The 22,787-nt window shown below is 33.4% G+C and overlaps 1 protein-coding gene across 2 annotated transcripts; it reads left to right on the top strand.

Moving 5' to 3' along the window:
- The first annotated feature begins 10,641 nt into the window (after positions 1–10,641).
- LOC131652190 (methionine aminopeptidase 1D, chloroplastic/mitochondrial) lies at positions 10,642–16,684 on the top strand. Of its 2 annotated transcripts, XR_009298633.1 has the most exons (11): positions 10,642–10,842; positions 10,936–11,005; positions 11,086–11,308; positions 11,437–11,598; positions 11,676–11,717; positions 12,129–12,200; positions 12,815–12,894; positions 13,663–13,760; positions 14,390–14,437; positions 16,169–16,411; positions 16,494–16,684. XR_009298633.1 is itself a non-coding variant. In XM_058921986.1 (10 exons), the coding sequence occupies exons 1-10, from the start codon at positions 10,731–10,733 to the stop codon at positions 16,312–16,314; spliced, it is 1,053 nt and encodes a 350-aa protein (XP_058777969.1). In that variant the 5' UTR covers positions 10,642–10,730; the 3' UTR covers positions 16,315–16,684. The 2 variants fall into 2 exon arrangements, 1 of the variants encoding a protein (XP_058777969.1); XM_058921986.1 differs by having other exon boundaries at positions 16,169–16,684.
- Positions 16,685–22,787: the final 6,103 nt, after the last annotated feature.

Here is a 22,787-nt window from a genome sequence, read left to right as displayed (position 1 = left end):
CGTGTAGAATCATTATAGTTGTAACCGTTTTCAATTGAGAAAAGTTAGTTACAATTTTCTCTCTATTCTTCTATCTTCATATTGTTCATCTTATTCAGATGTGCTCCAACAATTGGTATCAGAGCTCCAGTCCATATCCATGGGAAGGGAAACACGAGTGTACGTGAGGTGTGTTTTTGTTTCGATTTCGGATTCATTCAATTCACAGTGAATTGAAGATAGAAATCGTATCAGAATCATATTTCTTAATCTCGAGGGATCGGGAAACACGAGTGTATGGTGAGAACTTAGTGATTTCTTGCAAAATATCAAAAATGAACGGTGGAAACGGTATTTTGATGCAAAGAATTGGAATCGATGGATGATTCAGATGCATATGTTATTTGGCGCTCAAGATGTGCTTGATCTCGTCAATGACGGTTACACGCCGGTTGGCGCGGATGCAACAGAAGCGCAAAGAAACATGCAACGAGAAACAAGGAAGAAGGATCATAAAGCATTATTCTACATCCATCAGTGTGTGGATGCGGATGTGTTTGAGAAGATCTCTAATTCGAAGATGGCGAATGTGGTTCTCATAAGTCATAAGCCTTCTACTCTGATGAGGAAAAACATAAGAAAGGAAAGGAGAATCTTGACAAAAGAATGGTTCAGTGTTACTGTTGTAATAGGTTTGGCCACTTTGCTGAGGAGTGTTGGTCAAATAAGGAAAGGAAGTCAGAAGAAGCAAAAATAGCCAGAGGAGTTTCTGATGATGAACCTGTGTTATTGATTGATTATGAATCTGATGAGGAACCTGTGTGATTGACATTTTCTGATTCTGAAGCAGACTTTGAATATGAGTCAGAGTAAGAAGGTGACTCTGAATTTGAAGTCGAGTCTGATTTTGAAGATGAGTCAGAATCAGAAGATGACTCTGAAGCTGAAGTCAACAGAGACGTCATTATGAAGAAGTCAGAAGCATGGGATTGGAGCGAATCCCAATCCAACTCTGGTGTAGTCTTAACACCTGAGGTAACTTCAGTAGATGGTTTAGAATCTGAAGATTCTAAAGATATGTTAGAGTCAGAAGGAGACTATAAAGATGAGTCAGAGTCAGAAGATGATTTTGATTCTGAAGGTGAATCTGATTTTGATCCAGATTATGATAACGATCCAAAATATGGTGGTCAAACCTCTAAAGGGGATCAAGTGTCTGGTGTAGTCTTGACATGTTACGCGATACAAAAATAGATTTTGATGGTGAAGTCATTCAGTGTGCCATGTTAAGTAGACTGTGAACCAGTAAGCACAGAAGAAGCTCTTAAGAAGAAAGTATGGTTGAAGGCCATGAAAGAAGAGCTTGATGTTATAGAAAGAAACAAGACTTAGGAGTTAACTGAGCTTATAAAGGAGAAGAAAACCTTCAGTGTCAGATGGATTTTTAAGGTGAAGTTGAAGCCAGATGGATCAATCGACTTTAGAGGTTTTCTTCAGAAAATTGGGCTAGAATAATTTGAGGTGTTTGCACTTGTATCTAGACATGAAAAAATTAGGTTGGTGATTGCTATAGCTGCTAATAGGAATTGGTCTATGATACATCTGGATGTTAAATCTGCATTTTTGAACGGTCCTTTACAAGAAGAAGTTTATGTATCACAACCTCCTGGATTTGTGAAAAAGAATCAGGAAGGGATGGTGTACAAGTTGCATAAAACTTTGTATGGATTGAAGCAAGATCCCAGAGTGTGAAACTTGAAGATTGATTCGATTTTCAAGAAACGGGGGTTTCAAAAATGTGAGATGGAATATTGTGTTTATGTTCAGCATACTTCTAAAGGTAATATGATTCTTGTGTGTCTGTATATTGATGACATATTGCTTACAAGGAGCTGTCCTGATGAGATAGTCAAGTTCAAGAAGGTGCTGATGAATGAATTTGAGATGATTGACCTAGAAAAGTTGGTATATTTTCTAGGGATGGAGGTTTTTTTACTCTGAGAAGGGTATCATTCTACATAAGCTGAAGTATGAACTTGAACTTCTAAAGAGATTCGAGCTGAGAAATTGCAAGTCTGCAGTCACACTTGTTGAGACAAATCACAAGCTGAATTTTGATGCTGAGGGTGATGATGTAGATGCTACATTTTTTAAATAGTTGGTTGGCTCGCTTAGCTATCTCTGTAATACCAGACCTGACATCTGTTATGCAATGGAAATGGTGAGTACTTTTATGAATAAATCAAAGTGGTCACATTACCAAGCTGCAATTAGGATTCTGAGGTATATTAGAGGGACTTTGAAGTTTGGAGTTTTGTTCCCTTCTGAAGCTGAATGTGAGTCAGAACTGATGTGCTACTCAGACGCTGACTGGTGTTGTTGATTTTAGCTCTGAATATGAATTAAGGGATGGTGTTAAATTATAATTACACATTCAGAGTATTTGTTGTTAAGTTGTTTTGGGTTTGATTAGTTTGGCACAATATGGGTTTAGTAAATATTTTATTTTTGCTTTGTAACGATACAAACATGTAGACTCATTAGTTATAGCCGTTTTCAATTGAGAAAAGTTTGTTACAATTTTCTCTTTCTTCTTCCATCTTCATTTTATTCATCTTGTTTCGCTATGCTCCAACAGAATCAACATGAATCGTCTTAAGTAAGCAAGTGACAACAAGCAAAAACATGTATCATCAACAATTTTGTATGATTTTAGCAAAACATGTCAACCTTAAGTTTCCCAATCCATGAAATTTCTTCCTCCAAAATCTAAACTATCTGAAATCCACCTTGAAGATGAAGATGAATAGGGATTTGAGATAAGATGATAATGAAATAGTTGGTTTGGCCTGCTCAAAGCTTCTTCTTCTTCTTTCCAAGTTACTCTCTCTCTCTCTCTCTCTCTCTCTCTCTCTCTCTCTCTCTCTTATTTTCCTCTTTTTCTTCTTTTCTCTATTCTTACTAACTTTCTATTTTTTCCTTCTTTTATTCTCTTACTAAAACAAAGAATAAATAAGTAGTTGGTAAGAAAAGGAAAGGAAAATATCTTGAAGGATATTTTTATCTTCTAGAGGGCAATTGATTAATTACTAATGTTACCAAAATATTTATTCTTTTACAATTTCATAAAGGCCAACCTTAAAGAGTAAGAATTAAGTTCATTTGAGTCCACTAATTACTTTATTAACCTCGACTGACAACGAATAAGGAACTTAGTTTGTCCCAACTGATAGCAACTGACAACACTTAGAGCAAATAGAAGGATATCGGGTATTACAAGAAAACAAAGAACCACCGTCATTAGATTGAACCATCGCTTGTCAAATATTCAAAAGCTTTGGCGAAAAAAGGATGGGTCGGTCTAAATCGAGACTTAGAAGAGTCTGCTTTGGTTTCAAGGCATCCTAGGGAATATGACCGTGTTAGATCAAATGGAACAAGCCGACCCAACGTCATTGTATCCACTGTTGACTCGCATATTTTAAACATGTAGAAAAAACACTCAAGGCGTATGAATACTCATATTGTTCGGTCTCATACAAAGAAACAAGTGACTTGATTCTCATTTATTGTCCCTAGGTAGATAAGGAGACACAGATAATAATAACCAATTTGTCTATCATTAGGGACTCTAGGCATACAATATTATATATAAACTAATAACCAACATTCGAAAGGATTAGACATTTTTTCATACAATACATACTCATACTTGCGACTAAGACTGACTCAACATTGATAGAGTCATCGATCAGTGTACTCAGCGTCAGGGTTTTAAAAAACGGTCTGCGACTGTGAAAACTGTTGTGACAAAATAGTATCGGCAGAAGTCAATATCAATACTGTTATCACCGTTTATATATTAAAAATAAATTGAGGTTAATTCACTCCGCGACGACCGCGTGTAAAACTCCATTTATAAATGTTCCATTTATTCCATTTAGATTTATATGGATGCAAGTCATCAAATAAAATTGTTGTCAATCATTCTTCGTATCGCCGTCTAGCATACATCATCTCAAACAAACCATTCCCTCATTGTTGTTACCATTCTTATTCAAGGTGTATTATTGTCCTTCAAAACTACAATTTTTGTTCTTGTTACTCTTTATTTTGCAATTTTGATAATTTTCAACTATGCGAAAAAAAATTCAACCACACTTTCAACTTTGACTTTTTTTATACTCTGATTTTGCAATTTTCTTTCTTCATTCGTGGACCCTAGAGATTATTCACATGTTTTTGAACCTGATCACTTTGGTTTCTTACAAAAATTAAGATAATTATAATTTGAGTGATAATCATTTGATTCTTCCCTGCTTTTAAAGATTGAAGATATTTGTTATGATAACCCTCACGAAAATTCATGTATGCTTGGCTCCCAATTGAAGATCAAATCTTTAAATTGTAGATGGGATATGGCGATACAGTAACTGGATTAAATTGTAGATGAGATATGGAGATACAATAATTGAATTAAATCGTAGATGGGATATGGCGATACAGTAATATTGAATTGAATTGTCATGCAGTGCAATATAGTAATTGAATTAACTGTCAACAGCAATATTGCAAATGGCCGGTAACTATATTACATGTACTAAATTGAATTAAGCTTATCATTGCCAGTAATGACCGACGGAGATCAAACGGAGAGAGTGTAATGGCCGGAGATAGACGAAGAAAGAAAATAGAAAAATGTTATTCATACACTAAATATTACATTTATTCTGAGCTATGAAGTTTTTGGAAACCTTGTATAAATTGGTCAAAATTTAACAAAAAAGAAATAAATAGAGGTCTTATTTAATCACGATAAAATCTGTCAAATATTTTATGAGACCCCATTTAACTATAGTTTGACCTTGAAAAATTTGAGGTCATGTGCGGTAGTCTGTCTTAAACGCCCTCAAAGATGACCATGCATCTATACTGTAGACACTGTTTATAAATACGCGATTAATGTTTTCATTTTTTTTATTTTTAATATATGTTTTTCTAATAGCGTATTTGGTTAATACAGTTCAAAATTTGATATATATATATATATATATATATATATATATATATATATATATATATATATATATATATTTGGTACAGACTTTAGTTAATTGTATTTATAAAATTGATTACTACTGTCATAACTTGGTTAATGAGTTCTAAACATAAAAAATATTAACTAGTAAAATAAAATTAGTTAATGGAGTCTAAATAATGATTAATATATTTATAATTTAGTGTCAATATATGGTTAGTATTATGTATTTGCAGTACTTGTATAAATACAATGTTTTATAATCAATCAAATACACGTGCATTCAATTTTTTTAGTTTTATTTTGCTTTGGTGATGTTCTCTATTTTTCTTAATTTATTTTTGTTCATTTTTATTGTATGATTAGCTCAATTTTATTTCCCATCTAATTGTCAATTCTTTTCTTTATTGACAAGTATTAATTGTTGTGCTTATTGTATTATAATTAACATTTTTTCTCACCAAAGAAATAAAGTAGTCACAATTTAAACTTTGAATCTCTTTCTAAAAATTCTTTGGATGTTCTTGCTCAACTACTTGAGTTACATCTTAATAAAAGTTTCCCGTGGCCACATTTCCAACCAAAAAAAAACACATCAACTTTAAGTTCTGTCATTCTTTTTATTGCTAGGCAATAGAAAGACGTAAATGAAATGCCAAAAGAGAAAGGGAAAAAAAGGAAAGATTAAAAACGAGGAACAAAAGCAAATTATTGAAGAATCTCAATATTGTCCAAAACGAGATAAGAGTTAAGCATTAAGTGAAGGTTTCAATAAATGTCCAAGACATGTTTGTTATGTTAATGCTCAAATGGGCCTCTATGGGTTGGTTTGACATGTTATTTTTGTCAAGGACCCCCCTCTCACACTTTCATAAGTTAAGGGCTTTTTGCGGCTTTGCAGCTTTTTCGTCTTTTAATTGTTTCAAAAGTCATGTGGAAAATTATGATTGCATGAACAAATGATCACAAATCAATTGTGGGTCTTAGGTTCTTTTAAGTTGTAAGCAAATGTTTTTGAAATATGAAACTTTTTCTTTTTAACTTGGTAGGCCTTGTGTCATTCATGAAATGGAAATGGGATCTATTACATTTTGAGTTAAAGGGGCGTGGTTTATTTTACATCACAATCAATAAAAACTTGGCATTTTGTCTTTCATACAATTTAAAAGATAAATAAATTAAAATAGTGAGATGACATAACATGATAATAGACCATATATAACAAATTTATACCGACATTACTCACAAAAGGATCATATCAAGTTGCACTCAAGTATCAGATTTAGTATTAAAATGCATCTAATAATTGATGAAAACTCATATTATATAGATTATGTGTGCAAAATTTTATAGTAATTAGATATCATTTGGTTTAATAGGTTAATGAAATACATCAAAATTATTCGTATTGATAAACTTTGATAAAATATTTATGTATTCAACGAGATGTCAAATTCTTTTGTTGATGTTAAATTTTGTAAATATGATTTTTTTTTTATTTTGAAAATAGTCACAGAAGAAAGTATTTGGTCGAGTTGCGAACTAAATCGCTCTCTTTAAAACGTTTCACGACACTATTTAAGATTAGGTAAAGAAGTCAAACTACCACGATGCCTCTAGAATAAAACAACTTTGTTCAATTGTACAATTACTAATTGCATTGTAGGTAATCGTTCTAGAGTTACACCCTCTGATGGTGTTATAATCACTCAATGATGGTGTTAAAATCACTCGCAATTTTTGACAAAAACCAATCTTTGATGGTGCAGACAAGTTACTCGACAGAAAGAAAAATTTGAGATGAAGTGAATATGAGAGAGAAATTTGATTAATTAATTAATTTGTATTAATTGATTTCAACCAATTAGAGTTCCAAAAAATAATTAATCAAGGCCCAAGACAAAGCCCGGACCAATCGAGCCATTAATAACTGTTAAAGCTTCGAGATGCAAAGTATACCTGCAAAACACTAAGGTTTCACCTTTGGTACCCACATCTTTTTGGGCCCAGATGCATTAGTTCGAGAGGAGCTAAGGTTGTTACCTTTAGATCTTTTAAATTTGTCAAAATAAAAAGGCTCTAATAGAAAACTCTTTTGCAGTATGTGCATTTATAAACGGGACGATTCTTTTGAATTACACTTTTACTAGGTTTTCTATCCTTTTTAAATCCTAGTTCGTTCTTATTTAAGGAAAGCATTTGACTTGATAAGATTAGGTAAAACTTTTCTTTCCCTTAGGTAAACTTACACAGGGTTTCATGTAAATCATTGACTTCCTTTTACAGGGAGACACAAGTCTCACATGTTTCTCTTGAACTTATAATTTTAGTTAATTCTATCTTGAAATATTTATTGATTTCATCAAGAGATCTTAAAGACTCCTTAACAACTAAGTTGTATTCTCTAAGTTTATCATTATCTTTCTTGTAAGGTAGCTTGAACAAAGTCTAAACAATTGTTTCTAAGGTAGTTTAGTTACTCGAACATTATCTTTCTCATAGGATGCCTTTAAGCAAACTTCATCTTCTTCGTTGGAAGAAGATTCTTTTAAATTTCTCCCTGAGGTTGATGTCTCTTCTCCTTTTCTTCTTTTGAATATTCCACTCGAAGACGCTTCTCCTTCACAGCTTCTCAAACACGAGCTTCATTCATTTTATGCTACATAATGCGAAGATCTTTCAACTACTGAGTATGTTCTTCTTAAGGATTTCACTGGAGTATGTTCTAACGAAATTGGTGATTTTTCAATTTTGTTTCTTCATCTTTAAGTAACTAAACTAGTTCGTTCAGTTTGTCTATGATTTTCTTCTTTCTAAATTTTTCTCGAAATTCATGAAGGCTCTCATTATTTGAGTTAAGGATTGGATTAAACTTCCAATTCTTAACTTTTAGACATTGGTTAGCTACAAATGTTTCAGAATAATTTTTAATATTTTTAAGCTTTAAGAAACATCTAAATGTGGTATCTTCATCGGCCTTGTGTATTCATATTATCTTTTTTGATACTTGGAGAAACTCCATATATCATTTCAAGAGTATCCTAGATTTTCTTAGCGGTGTTGACAATGATGAACATAAAAAAAATTACTATCATCTAGAGACATTACTATGAAACTCTTGGTTTTGAATTCTATTTCAAACTTTATTTTTTCCTCTTTGGTCCAAAGGGAATCATGTTTATCCTCTACTTTTCCATTTTCTTAGCAAGTAGAGATAAACAGACCATTGATTATTGTTTCCCATAATCCATGATTTATACTTTGAATAAAAAATTCTAAACCTAGTTTGCCATATATCAAATCTACTACTATTAAAAAGTGGTAGTGTGTTTAAAAAAGATCTCTTGTTGGAATTTATCTTCCCCGTGAGATGATTAGACCTTAAATAGGAGTTAGGCTTGAATGCTACATGTTGGACACATGACTTAACACACAAGAGAAGTGGTGGGGTGAAATGCGTGTTTTAGATAAACTTTGATTTGAAAATATTTTCGGATTAAAATTAGAGTTTGAAAATATTTCAGAAAGGTTCCAAAGTTATGCAATGGAAAAATAAAATTCAAAAAATAAAATATAAAGGAAGAGAGAAAATACTAGGAATTATATAGGTTCGGTCAAAAGAAAAAAAAACCTAATCCTCTCCCCAAGAATTGTCTTTGAGAATATCCAACAAACTTAAGAGCTTTTAGTAGGTTAAACTCTCAAACCCCTTATACAAGGAAAAATTAAGTTTTGTGGCTAACTTTCAACCAAACAACAAACACGGGAGAAAAGTGGTGAATTTTCCTTCCAAATGGTGGATCGAATTAATTAGTCTCCTTTCCATAAGAAACTTGGATCGGTTGGTCTTCAAATTTCAAACACAGATTTTATCACTGGGTGATCTTGAACCTTGAAAGCTTTTAACACCGGGCTGAGCTCGCAAATCGATACTTGGTTTTATACAGAGATAAATAATAACCTATGATATTTTACCACCGGGCTGATCCCGAACCAAAACAATCTTTTATCACAGACTGAGCTTTATCAATTAACCCAAATAAAACACAACATTGGCATAAACTTGAACTGAAAATTTGGAATAAACTTTATTACCAAAACTCAAATTGGATTCCTTCCATTCTTAAAGCTTACTCCCTCCCGTCTCATATATATATATATATATATATATATATATATATATATATATATATATATATATATATATATATATATATATATATATATATATATATATATATATATATATATATATATATATATATATATATATATATATATATATATATATATATATATATATATATATATATATATATATATATAAGCAAATTTATAAAAAAAATTCACCCTTTAAGAAGAATGACTCAATGCATTTAATTTTTATACTCTTTCTAATTTTACCCTCATTTTTTATCTTTGGAAATCGTTGCAAACATTAAAAAGTAAAAAAATTGTAAGGGTACATTTAGAACAGTGACATTAAATATACTCGCTCTGGTTTTTATTATAAGTCGTTTTGGAAAAAAAATGTATTTTAATATAAGTCGTTTTATAATTTCAATGAATAATTAATGATATATTTCCAATTATATCCTTAAATATTTATTACTCTCTTCTTTCAATTATGTAAATTTATCTTCCACATGTTATTAATTAAAGATAATTTTGGAAAACTCTTCATAATTTCTTATTTTCATACAACAATCATTAGTTTTCTTAATATGTGTGAAAAGTCCAAAACGACTTATAATAAAAAAATATTTATAGATTTTTTTCTTATATTTAAGTGCATAGATTTTTTTTTGCTTATATTTGAGACCGGAAGGAGTAGGAGTATACCGGAAATCCATTTCTAATTTTATGTAAGTACTATTTAAAAATGGCGTGCACCGAAAATATAATTCCGATTTTTAAGAAGTATTTTAGGAATTACACAGAGTTTTTCTTTCACCATATGGTGAAATAAGAAATTGCCGGAATAATACATTCTGCAAGAGAAATCGACCTGCGACCCCTAAAATTAAACCTGCCACCTTTTCAAAGCTATGCTTTTACCATTATATCTTAGCTTAAAGTCAATAATTTTCAAAAAATATACGTTTTTATCGAAAATTTTGAAAAAATACCGGATTTTTAAAAAATTTCGTGAGTTTTTAGCGGAATTTTTTCGAAATTTCCGGTATTTTTGCAAAAAAAAAATTGTGATTCCATAAATTTGAAATTTCAGGTATGTACCCGGAAATTTCAAATTAACTAAAATTTCCGGTATGATGTACCGGAAATTTTCTTATAATTGAAATTTTCGATATTTTTTGCAAAAAAAAACGGTGATACCATAAATTTGAAATTTCTGATATGTACCAGAAATTTCAAATTTTCGATATACCGAAAATTCTTTGTATTTCAACATTTTTCAACAAGGATAAAATTGGATTAAAAAAATATAAGATGCTAGGTATAAAAAAGGGGGTGGCAGGTAGATTTCTCCCTGTGCAAAGACAAAGCTTTAGATGGGCTGCTCCAGTCTTCAAAGATTGGGCTTCATTAACTGTTAGGGCTGGCCCTGTTTATTTGTTTTGGAATCAATAATAATTAAATAAATAAAAATGATAGAAATTTGGAAAAGAAATTTGAAGGAAGAAGAAGGCGCATAGATAGAAGAAAAAATAAGTAACAGAGGGAAGTAACTATCTGCCAAATAGAAGAAAATATGGCGATGTCGAGCAGCAGCGTGTCACTGTTAAAGTCTTCTTTCATGGGAGATCGATTCCTACGCTCTTCACGCCACCAATCACTTCCTCAACTATTCACTTACAAACAACGTCTCTTCTTCTTCCCTCTCATTTTCATTCTCCAACTTCATCTTTCTCTTCTTTTTAAATTAACTCATTCTTCATTTTTTTCACTCCTCACAGGAATCAATCATGTTTCGATGCAGTTACCTCGCTCTTTTTCCGGCTTAACCAATCTCTTATTCAACAGAAGGTACTATTTCAGTTCAATCTGCACCTAGTGCTATCAATTTAGGTTAAGCTAAGGGCTACTTGTTCATCTTTTGTTTGCAGGAATATTGACGAAGACACCAAGCGTAAACGATTGAAACCTGGAATCGTTTCTCCGCTTCGGAAAGTGCCTAAGGATATAACAAAGCCTCCTTACGTAAAATCTAGGGTTCCGCCAGGGATTGCGAGTGGACCTGAAGTGCATGATGAGAAGGGGATTGAATGTATGCGAGCTTCTGGAAGGCTTGCAGCACAGGTTCTTCAATACGCTGGCTCTTTAGTCAAGGTGCATTCAATCTCTAGTTGTGTGTTTCCTAGATAAATCTGATTGCTTATTATTGTGCTGATTGTTATGTTTTTATCTAAGAAGAAAAGAAAAGTTGTTTTTATGTTAGTTTTAACTTCTGTTGGCAGCCAGGTATAACAACAGATGAAATTGACGAAGCAGTTCATCAAATGATAGTTGATAATGGTGCATATCCATCTCCTCTTGGCTACGGTGGCTTTCCGAAGAGTGTCTGCACGTCTGTGAATGAATGCATTTGCCATGGAATACCAGATTCCCGTTCACTTGAGGTCCTTCCTCATGACTTTGAACTTATGCAGTTATATATCTTGGGTGAAAAGTTGTTGATACATTCTTTTATTTGCAGGATGGTGATATAATCAACATAGATGTTACTGTTTATCTAAATGTAAGTCGTATTTGTTTTTTGGTGTCATCGGGTGTTTGTTTTGCTTTTTGTTAGGGTTGGGTGGGAGGGGACTAGCCGTGTTCATGGAATTTCATGTACTATGTACTTTACTACCTGGTGTCATTACTTTCAATGCTGCCTACAACGTTTATGTACTCTTTTAGTGCGATGTTGGAGAGGATGAAAGCTAGGAGTTATTTATCACACACATGATACTGTTTTGTTATTTTAAAGCTTTAATCCTATGTCAATTTTTGAATGAATATAAATTCATTTAGCGTATTTTGGACTAGTATGCTTCATTAATTTCAGTTGTTTTCCCCATTTTTGTTTATCTTGCAGTTGCATTTTTGAATATATATATTAAATTTGTGCTTTGATTGTGATTGAACTAATGGATATGAGTTATAGGGCTATCATGGTGATACATCAACAACTTTCTTTTGCGGGGATGTTGATGATGAAGCCAAAAAACTAGTTCAGGTACCAGTTTGTCTTCGTGTCAACTATGGCTGTGATATGATGCTTTAGTATGTTCCATACTTCCATGCACCCTTCATTAATTCTGCATTTTAATCTGATTCATTGTTATGTCGTACTAGTAGTGAACCGTGAACTAGGGTCTTCAGTAGTTCAATGGCCGGTCCAGTTTTCAAAATAATTGGTAAAAAATTAATTTGGATTTTAGATTACATGGCCTGGAAAGCTTGTTTTTTTATGCACTTTTTGCATTGGAGTTCATTCTGAAAACATGAGGTATAAATTACAGTGAAGTGGTCTTAATTCCCTAGGCATTGATAACAGATGGATTAATGTTATTAACATAATGATATGGAGTCAACTATTTTTCTAAGCTTTTTCCTGGAAATTTGTATCCCATAAAATTCATTGAGTAACCTCAGTTTGTCAAATGTAGTGATTTTTATTTATGTTTTTCCTATACCACCCATTCTTATTGTTTTTGGTTGTTTAGACTCTTGAGATACTGTTCTGGAAATCCCTTATGACGCATTTTTTGTTAGAATTAAGATGCTGGCCTCATCATTTGTTTTGTGCTTATAGCAGTGGGTTTTCCACCTTACATTATTATGATACAGGTCACTAAAGAGAGCCTAGATAAAGCGATATCAATATGTGGACCAGGAGTGGAATTTAAGAAAATTGGCAAAACAATTCAGTAAGATGCTCCTATCATTAGTTTTCTCATTCCTGCATCCCTTATTCCACATACATTCAGAAACCTTCTGGCAATAGGATTATTATGTATAAGAAATGATAATTGCATTGGTTTAAATTCACGGCCCTTAACTTTACATAACTTGACCAAATATAAGGTTAATATAAACAAAATGTCAGTTTGCATCCTTTGAATAATTCTTCTAAAAAATATTCATCCCCACCAGTGTAAATTATTTAAGCATGTCACTGAATTAATAAAGTCTCAACCATTGTGAGTATTACTCTTGAGTGTATCTAATGAATTTTCCCAGAGATGACCTATTCCATCCAAATCTTCATGATAACTATTTCTATTTCATAGAAACTGTTTACAAAAATGTGTATTCACTTTAGAGGGACCCACAATAGTCAATCTCAAACCTCTCTACTACAAGGACTCAACAATCAATTTCACATTCATATAGTCACACCATGCCAACTGTAACATCTCTGTAGAAAAACTTTGTCCTAGAAAACCAGATTAAAGAGGGAGCTTGCTTCATCTTCCATGTCCTGCATAGTTCCCTCAAACGGACCTCTTGCTCCTCAGGCCTTAGCTTAGAGGGTTGAATAATTTAAAAATTATAATTTGAAGGAAACAAAAGCAATATATACGCATTTCTCAATATTATTTTAGTATCGTTTAGTAGTTGATGACTGTGATTAACATTTATTTTGATTCTTGATTAATTATTTATTTTTTATATATTTTCTCTTTTTTTTTAAGTGATCATGCAGATAAATATGGATATGGTGTTGTAGAACAGTTTGTAGGCCATGGAGTTGGACGTGTTTTTCATGCTGATCCAGTTATTCTTCACTTCAGTAATTAACTCTTACTCTGGACTTCTGTCATTATTAGTTGTTAGTTTTACTTCAATTTTATACTATCAAGTAGCAACAAACCCTTCCCAATTTAGTAAATACTTAATTCTATAATAGTTTACTCAAGGAATATTGAAATCAGCATGTATCTGCAAATTTTAAAAAATTATGATTATCATTAACATTTTAGAAGTTAAGTTAAGAAATTATCAAATAGTATTCTTTGTAAACTAATGAATTAAAGATGACATAGGTTTGGAAGTAAAGTTATTTCTTTGACTACAGAAAAGTTGGTAATAATCCATTTAAAGAAGTCTTATATTTTATATACCAAAAGGGAAAAGCAAAAGGCCCCTTTTATCTTATATTGTCTTACATTTTAGTAGATAAGTTAAGAAATTTTCAAATAATATTCTATCTGGAAATATTGGTATAATTATTGAATTTCAAACATCTTGTTTGGTCATGACTTAGCCACCCTTATTTAATATTAAAAAGCATTTCATATTCCTTGCTCATGTTTTCTCCAAACCTCAAAATACTTTATTGCCTGTCAGATGTGATATCATTTCTGTCAATGTCTCTATTCACAGTTAGGTTTGTAACATTTATTATTATTTTATCTCCAGGAAACAATGAAGATGGACGTATGATGTTAAACCAAACCTTCACGATTGGTAATTTTTTTCATACATTTTGTTTTGAACTCATGGTTATGATTATTCTTTTCGGAACTGGAAACTCTGCACATGTTTTCCCTTGCTCTATGTTGCATGGTTATGATTATTCTTTTCGGAGCTGGAAACTCTGCACATGTTTTCCTGTGCTCTATGTTGCATGGATTGGGTTTTAATATTACATCCTAATTCCTTGTGTAAAAAAACTTATTGCCTTTAATCATTTCTCCCTTCTATGAAATTTTCTATTTCCTTTCCACTTAAAAATTTCCACCTTTCATAGTTTAAAAAACATGGCTGGCAATAAAAGTTCACATGTCCAAAAGTTTGTGTTTCTAACTGTTTTAACTATGCATTGTGGAGTTGGAGGATGGAATAAAGAGGGAATCTAAAGTTGGGCGTGTGGAAAGATTTTGATTTTAATTTTGACTCCCTAATCCAGTGCTCGGTAAAAATAATGGAAAATGGAAATGAGTGAAAATATTAATTTCCCTCTTGGAATGATTGAGTAATAGGGAATGTAGATAGTATCATAGTACTGCAATGGAAAAAAATAAGCATTATCCGTCATTTTCAGATTATTTTAACATTATATAAGTGACCAGAAATTGTGGACCCAGATCCAAATTGAGCTCTTAACATTCTGCTTTCAACCCCACAAGTATTTTTCTTCAATGTTACAATCACATAACAGTTTTTTGTTATCCCAAATTTTCCTTTCCTCAATCACTACCCATTGGCGTTATTTTTTCACAAGCTGTACAATATTATGGGTTTTGGGGGTTTATTGAAAGTATATCCTGCTTAAATTTTTTGAAAACCCATCAGTGGCTCATGAAGCATAATGTATAAACGAGGATGGGAAATGTGGCATTATATGAATGGAAATACTGGACAAGATGGGATTAAAAATGATAGTATCAGAGAAGGTATCACCTATTAGAAGATGGTATAATTTAGATTTAGGTGGTTTGGAAATGTAAGGAAGAGACATGTAGATTCAGTTAGTAAGAAAAATAGATCAAATGGAGTAGAGATGAGTTGCTAGAAGTAGATGAAGACGGAAAAAAACTAGGCTCTGTTTGGTTAGAGAGGAGGGAGTCATATCCCTCCTAAGCTCATTTTAGCTCCTCCCCATAATGGTGGGATTTTGAGGACTGAGATTAATCTTTTTAATTTAGACTTAAATAACCTGATATATTTATGACATTAAATAGTATAAGGGTAAAAAATGTACATTCACATTGTTTCCATTAGAATCCCTCCCATCGCTGAATCATATACAAATCATTTTAAAATCTCTTCCCTCCATTAAAATCCCACCCCTCCCATTGTTGAACCATATACAAAACATTAAAAAATCTTTTTAATTCAAATCCCACCCTTCCCGTATTAAAATTCCTCCCCGCCTCTTCATTGAACCAAACAAACTTTAGAGGCCAATTTGAGCCATATGACTGGTTCTATTTTATGGGATAAGGTTTTGTTGTTGCTGCTGTTGTTGATTGTGAGTTGTTCTCATATATCATATATACATAATGAGGGCTCATAGTTGACCAGGTCTATGTATAGTTGAACTGTAAAATTTCCATTTTCATTCAACTAACTTTTAGGATGGCATAACTCGCCTTTGATAAAGTAGAAATAGATGTTACAATATGGAAATAAAGGTATTCATCAACTCCTGACTTGTTGGTAATCATTTTTTTCCTTACCTTTTAAATTTCACAGAGCCAATGCTGACTATGGGCAGCATCAATCCAGTGATGTGGAAAGACAATTGGACAGTTGTAACCGAAGATGGAAGTTTATCAGCTCAGTTTGAACACACCATTTTGATTACACCTGGTGGGGCTGAGATTATGACTCAATGCTGACAGGTGCTAACAATCAATGTCTTTGCATATTATTGAGATGCTATTGATTTAATTGCTTCCAGATTCAGATCAAAGTTCTTGCTGGAAATTATCCAAGGTATAAGAAGCATGTGCCAAATGAGCAACAGTGTTGTATTGTTTCTGTATTATATTTATGAGCATTGCTATTTGTTATGAAGGATTTGTACAAGAATGATAATAATGCATACAAATAGGGGATTCGACCAACAAAGTTTTGGCTTAGGAGAAGTGGTGGTTATTATTTGGAAGAGTTACATGCTGCCATTTAGGATTTGCGTGTTTCTTGTCAACCTTCTCTCATAACAGTAACAATAAGTACTTTCAATCAAATAGTAAATTTTGTGATAAAGGTATCTACTCTATTAAAAGTGTTGTATTTGATTTGTGTTATATTATTTAAACGGAAAATGTTTATTAGTAAGAAAACATGAAAACAAGAAATGGAAGAATAAATCTCAACTATTCATTAACACCACAACCCAACGATTCCTATTAAAAAGAAAATTAAATTTAAAATTCATCTCTAAAATAATGACATCGTATATTTTTGCATTTTTTTCTTCAAATTGTTTTGTTTCGTACTAAGTTGCAATATTCTATTTAAAAAATGATTAGTTATATTTATTTTATTGATCAAATGGATTTTAGTTACTAAAATATTTTTTTTTTGGACATGTAGTGTAGTGGCTAGAGTTCTAAAGATGAATAAGTGGGATGTAGCCTAGTTACTAAAATATTTTTATTAGATATAATTAGTAGAATAGTTAGAATTTTTTTTACCAGTAATTAAATATTAAAATTAAAATACATTAATTACTAGGTTTTAAAAAAAAAACACAAATAATCAGATTTTAGAATTGATTAAAGAGTGCAAGTTAGATGAAATGACTCATGCACTAAAAATTTGTATGGATGCGTCAAAGGAGATGTATGGTCATGATGACTATTGATTTTTTTCAATTTAATGGTTAAAATTAATAAGTAATTAAATGTGGAGAGAGAAAAATAATAGATCATGATGAGGAGTAAGTCTTGATAACTTATTCTTGGAGGAAGAATATCCCCCATATATATATATATATATATATATATATATATATATATATATATATATATATATATATATATATATATATATATATATATATATATATATATATATATATATATATATATATATATATATATATATATATATATATATATATATATATATATATATATATATATATATATGAAAACATGTTGGTCGCTGTTGTTGGTTTAATATAGTTTCATTCACAATCACAAGATGAAACAAGACTTTTATATTAACTGATTTTGAAGGAATTATATCTAATGAAAACATGTAGCTCAGTTGGTGGGAGTCTCGCTTATTGATATCAAATTATTTTAGTTGGTTTTTTTTTATATTAAAATAACAAGAAAATAAAATATGATGTAGATTAAAAAATATTTAAAAAGCCACTAAGAAGCCATTTGCCCAATTCCAAACGCCCAGTCAGTCAAACAAGAAATATGGGCTACTGAAAACAAAATCTTTGTTTTATAAAGGGGGAATCACAAAAAAAAAACTTCATTAGGGGAAACAAAAGTCGCCCTAATGCCAGGGGAATAATATATTTATCTCTTTTTTAAATAATAAAAAACATTTAAAAATAAAACTAAAAAAATTAATAATATTAATTTAAGTAAACGATTATATTGTATGAATATAAATTACAGCAAGACCTAATTGCCACGTCCTCGTCCTCTCCTAGAAACCCATCCTCTAGGATTTTTCTGTTGTGGTTGGGTCGAGGGCCCCGCAAAGTCAATGCAATATGAGTCCATGAAATCTCTCAAGTCAGCATATCTTGAAGACTCGCTTTAGAGAAGTCGATTACCTATGTTCTAAAAGTTTGATTGTGTTGGTCGGGGTATGGGCTCGATGGATGGTTGGTAGCACTGATCGTTTGAATAAGTGGGGTAAAAAGGAAATAAATCTTGTGCAGTTTGATAGCCATATGTGTGTTGGGTGCTACGGTGATGAGATGTAGGGGTGTTCAAAACCAAACCAACCCAATAGAAAACCGCAAACCAAACCAATCCAAACTGAAACTGTAACACCCGTATAATTTTAATATTAATTTAATTGGAATATTGAATTAATAATTAGAATTATAGGGATTTTGTGAAAATAATGAATAAATAATGGTTTATGGCATTTGGGCCATATGAAGAAATAGTAAAGATGGGGGTGTGGTTTAGTAAAACTTTCACTAATCTCAATATTATTATTTTTCATAAAATAATTGGGAATTGGGAAGAAAGAACGTGAAAGAACAGAAGTTAGAACGAGGAACGTGACGGAGACTGTAGAGGGAGAGACCAAGAACCAAGACTTTTATCCGAGGTAAGGGGAGACTCTCCGTTTAATCTCTTTTATCGTATTATAGGTGATAGTATGGATTAGGAGTATGGTTGGATCCATTGATTCTATATTCTGAATTGTGATAGATTTAGGGTATGATGAATGAAATTGATTATGGAATCATATACTGTGGTTGTGGATGAATTCGTATGCTGTTAGATGTGAATTTTCTGGTGTTTAGACTCAAAATCGTGGACTGGTACGAGTAAAAACGAATGGGTTTTGGACTGTTACGAAGTTGCAGGTTCTGGACAAATTTTTCTGGTGTTTCGCGTATGAAACAGTGCCATACGCGTATGGGATGAGGTCATACGCGTATGAGGGACATTCCCCAAGGGCTATACGCGTATGATACACAACTGCCCTGTCCCAAAGTACCTTGTGCTAGTGAATTGCGTATGAGAGCGTATGAGGATGCTCATACGCGTATGGAATTTTTAAAAGAGGAAGTTGATCTGATGATACGCGTATGGCAAGGCTGATACGCGTATGAGGTTGTTTTTAGGCCATTTTTGACTCTGAGGAAATGCGTATGATACGCGTATGAGGAATGGTGATACGCGTATGGACTTGATGATACGCGTATGGCTTCTGTATGTGAAATTTTTGTTTTGTGATTTTTCTGGAAAGTTCAATGATGTGTAACTTTCGATCTGTAGGCCTATTTTGTATGCTGTCTGAGACTGTGTAAACCCTGTGATGTGATTCTGTGGTTTACTGATGATTGATTGTATTGAATGATGCTAATGTATATATGAACATGCTTAGTAATGATGATGATGATGATGAAATGAGTATAGATGATGCTACTCGTAGAATGGTAATGATGAAAGTATGTTATATATATGTTTGCATGCATTCATAGTCATTTGATGAGGGCTGTATCTTAATGATGAGAGGATACAGTGAAGGGCAAGATTCCCATTGTGTGGAATCTGTGCTGGCAGGGCCATATCTGGATGATGATAGATCGGTCGGTGGATGATTTCCACTGGTGATGTTGGTACCACATGCATAGTGTCAGTTTCATACATGTGCATGACTTGTTTTAATATGATGATATATGTTATATGACGACTTGTCTGTTTATCTGTGGATGTGTGAATGATGATTTGTCTGAATATGAAACAATTGGGTGAATGATATAACTATGATATGTTATTATTTATGATGCAATAACATTGGTTAACTGTGATGAGACTCACCCTTACTTGTTGTCATTTTCAGATTGAGGATAGCGGCGCGACTTGGTGAGGATTAGCTCATAAGTCGGTTATTAGTTATCGAGTCGGTGTCATGCTCTGGTAGTTGTAACACTAGGAACGCGTTGTTTTGGAGTTTTGGATTATAACTCTATTTTGTTTTGTTATTTGAAGTCTTATACATTAAATGATGAATGTTGACTTGATGAATTAATTCCGCTGTGCAAAACATGATTTTGGTTAATGAGTTATAATTTCAGACGTTTCAGTGAATGCATGACATGTACCAATGTGATTTTCTTTACTTATGAATTGTGACACCTCTTGCATGCTTACTCTGATTTAATAATTGTTTAATTGCCGCGGGTTATTAGAGGGGTGTTACAATAGTGGTATCAGAGCATAGTCGGTCGTTGTGACCAGAGTCTTTGCGTCTTAGTGTCAGTCTTTCCTATGTATGCGATTAATACGAGTTATTGTCGATACTTTTGTTTTGACTGGATTGTTTGTGTTAAGCAGAACAATGGCATGAAGAGGAGGAAGAAATGATGATGCTATCGCTGAGGCTCTGGGCATGATTGCTGGTGTGCTGGGAGGGAATGCCAATGGAGCTGCGATTGGTGCTGACAGGCAGCTGAACAGTTTTCAGAGGAACAATCCTCCATTGTTCAAAGGCACGCATGATCCTGAAGGTGCTCAGAAATGGCTTAAGGAGATCGAGAGGATTTTCAGAGTCATTGACTGTGCTGAGGATCTCAAGGTGAGGTATGGTACTCATATGTTATCTGAGGAGGCTGATGACTGGTGGATGTCAACCAGAGCTGAACTGGATGCTGATGGTACATCAATTACTTGGACTGTATTTAGAAGGGAATTCCTGAGGAGGTATTTTCCTGAAGATGTCAGGGGCAGAAAGGAAGTTGAATTTCTGGCACTGGTTCAAGGCAATATGTCGGTACCAGAGTATGCGGCCAAGTTTGTGGAACTGGCAAGGTACTATGTGCACTACACTGAGGATGAAGCCAGTGAGTTCTCGAAATGTGTCAAATTTGAGAATGGTCTTCGTGATGAGATCAAGCAAGGTATCAGGTACCAGAGAATCCGGAGATTTGTTGACCTTGTAGATTGTAGTAGAATCTTTGAGGAAGATAACATCAAGATGAAGTCGTCTCACTCTTGCGAGTTGGTTGACAAGAAAGGAAAGAAACATATGGATAGAGGTAAGCCATATGGTAGAGGCAAAACTGCTGATTGGAAGAAACCCAGTGGGGGAGATTCCAGTGCTCGTATCAGATGTTACAATTGTGGCGAGATGGGACATCGTAGGAATGAGTGCAAGCTTGATCAGAAGAAGTGTTACAAGTGCGACCAAGTGGGTCATATTGCTGCTGATTGCAAGAAGAGGGTTGTGACTTGTTATAACTGTGGTGAAGAGGGTCACATCAGCCCGAATTGTCCTAAGCCGAAGAAGAACCAATCAGGAGGAAAGGTTTTTGCTTTGACCGGGTCAGAGACTACTCCAGATGACAGGTTGATTAAAGGTACGTGTTTCATTCATGGCACACCTTTAGTTGCAATTATTGATACTGGAGCAACTCATTCTTTTATTTCTTTGGATTGTTCTGAGAGGTTAAATCTTGAAATATCTGACATAAATAGAAGTATGGTTATTGACACTCCTGCGTCGGGTTCAGTAACTACTTCGTCTGCATGCCTGAATTGTCCGGTTGACATTTTTGGTAGAGAATTCGGGATGGACTTAGTGTGCCTTCCGTTGAAGCAACTCGATGTAATCCTGGGAATGAACTGGTTGGAATTCAACCGTGTTCATATCAACTGTTTTACGAAGACGGTAATTTTTCCTGAAGAGGTTAGTTTTGATAGTTTGGAAATGACAGCTAGGCAAGTGAATGAGGCTATCGGGGATGGTGCAACAGTGTTTATGTTGTTCGCATTGATGGATGTGAAAGAAAAAGTGGCGGGTAGCGAGTTACCTGTGGTATGTGAATTTCCAGAAGTTTTTCCAGAAGAAGTGAACGAATTGCCACCGGAAAGAGAAGTGGAGTTTTCTATTGATTTGGTTCCGGGAACTAGTCCAGTGTCGATGGCACCGTATCGTATGTCGCCGTCTGAATTGGATGAACTCAAGAAGCAGTTAGAGGAATTGCTTGAGAAGAAATTTATTCGTCCTAGTGTTTCGCCATGGGGTGTGCTTGTGTTGCTGGTAAAGAAGAAAGAGGGTTCAATGAGGCTGTGTGTGGATTACAGACAATTGAACAAGGTTACTAATCAAAAATCGGTATCAATTGCCAAGGATTGATGATTTGATGGACCAGTTGGTTGGAGCACGTGTGTTTAGTAAGGTTGATCTGAGGTCTGGGTATCATCAGATACGTGTGAAAGATGACGATATTCAGAAGACTGCTTTTAGAACGAGGTATGGACATTATGAGTATTCTGTGATGCCGTTTGGAGTTACTAATGCACCTGGTGTTTTTATGGAGTATATGAACAGGATCTTCCATCCGTATCTCGACAAGTTCGTAGTAGTATTTATAGATGACATCCTGATATATTCTAAGAATGAAGAAGAACATGCGGAGCATCTCAGAACGGTATTGGGACTGTTAAAAGAGAAGCAACTTTTTGCCAAACTATCGAAGTGTGAATTCTGGTTAGAGGAAGTCAGTTTTCTTGGGCATGTGATTTCTGAGAATGGTATTGCTGTTGACCCTACAAAGATAGAAGTTGTGTCTCAGTGGGAAGCCCCGAAGTCAGTGTCGGAGATTCGTAGTTTTCTTGGTCTTGCGGGTTACTACAGAAAGTTCATTGAAGGA

This window comes from Vicia villosa, linkage group LG2 (assembly GCF_029867415.1).
Source record: "Vicia villosa cultivar HV-30 ecotype Madison, WI linkage group LG2, Vvil1.0, whole genome shotgun sequence".
NCBI lineage: Eukaryota > Viridiplantae > Streptophyta > Magnoliopsida > Fabales > Fabaceae > Vicia > Vicia villosa.
Note: the sequence above shows the minus strand (reverse complement) of the source record. Positions and strands in the feature narration are given on the sequence as shown.

Coding starts and splice junctions, on each gene's coding strand:
- LOC131652190 (XM_058921986.1), top strand. CDS start 10,731: ATGGCGATGTCGAGCAGCAGCGTGTCACTGTTAAAGTCTTCTTTCATG. Junction 11,309..11,436: donor ACGCTGGCTCTTTAGTCAAG/GTGCATTCAATC, acceptor TTCTGTTGGCAG/CCAGGTATAACAACAGATGA. Junction 11,599..11,675: donor CAGATTCCCGTTCACTTGAG/GTCCTTCCTCAT, acceptor TTTTATTTGCAG/GATGGTGATATAATCAACAT.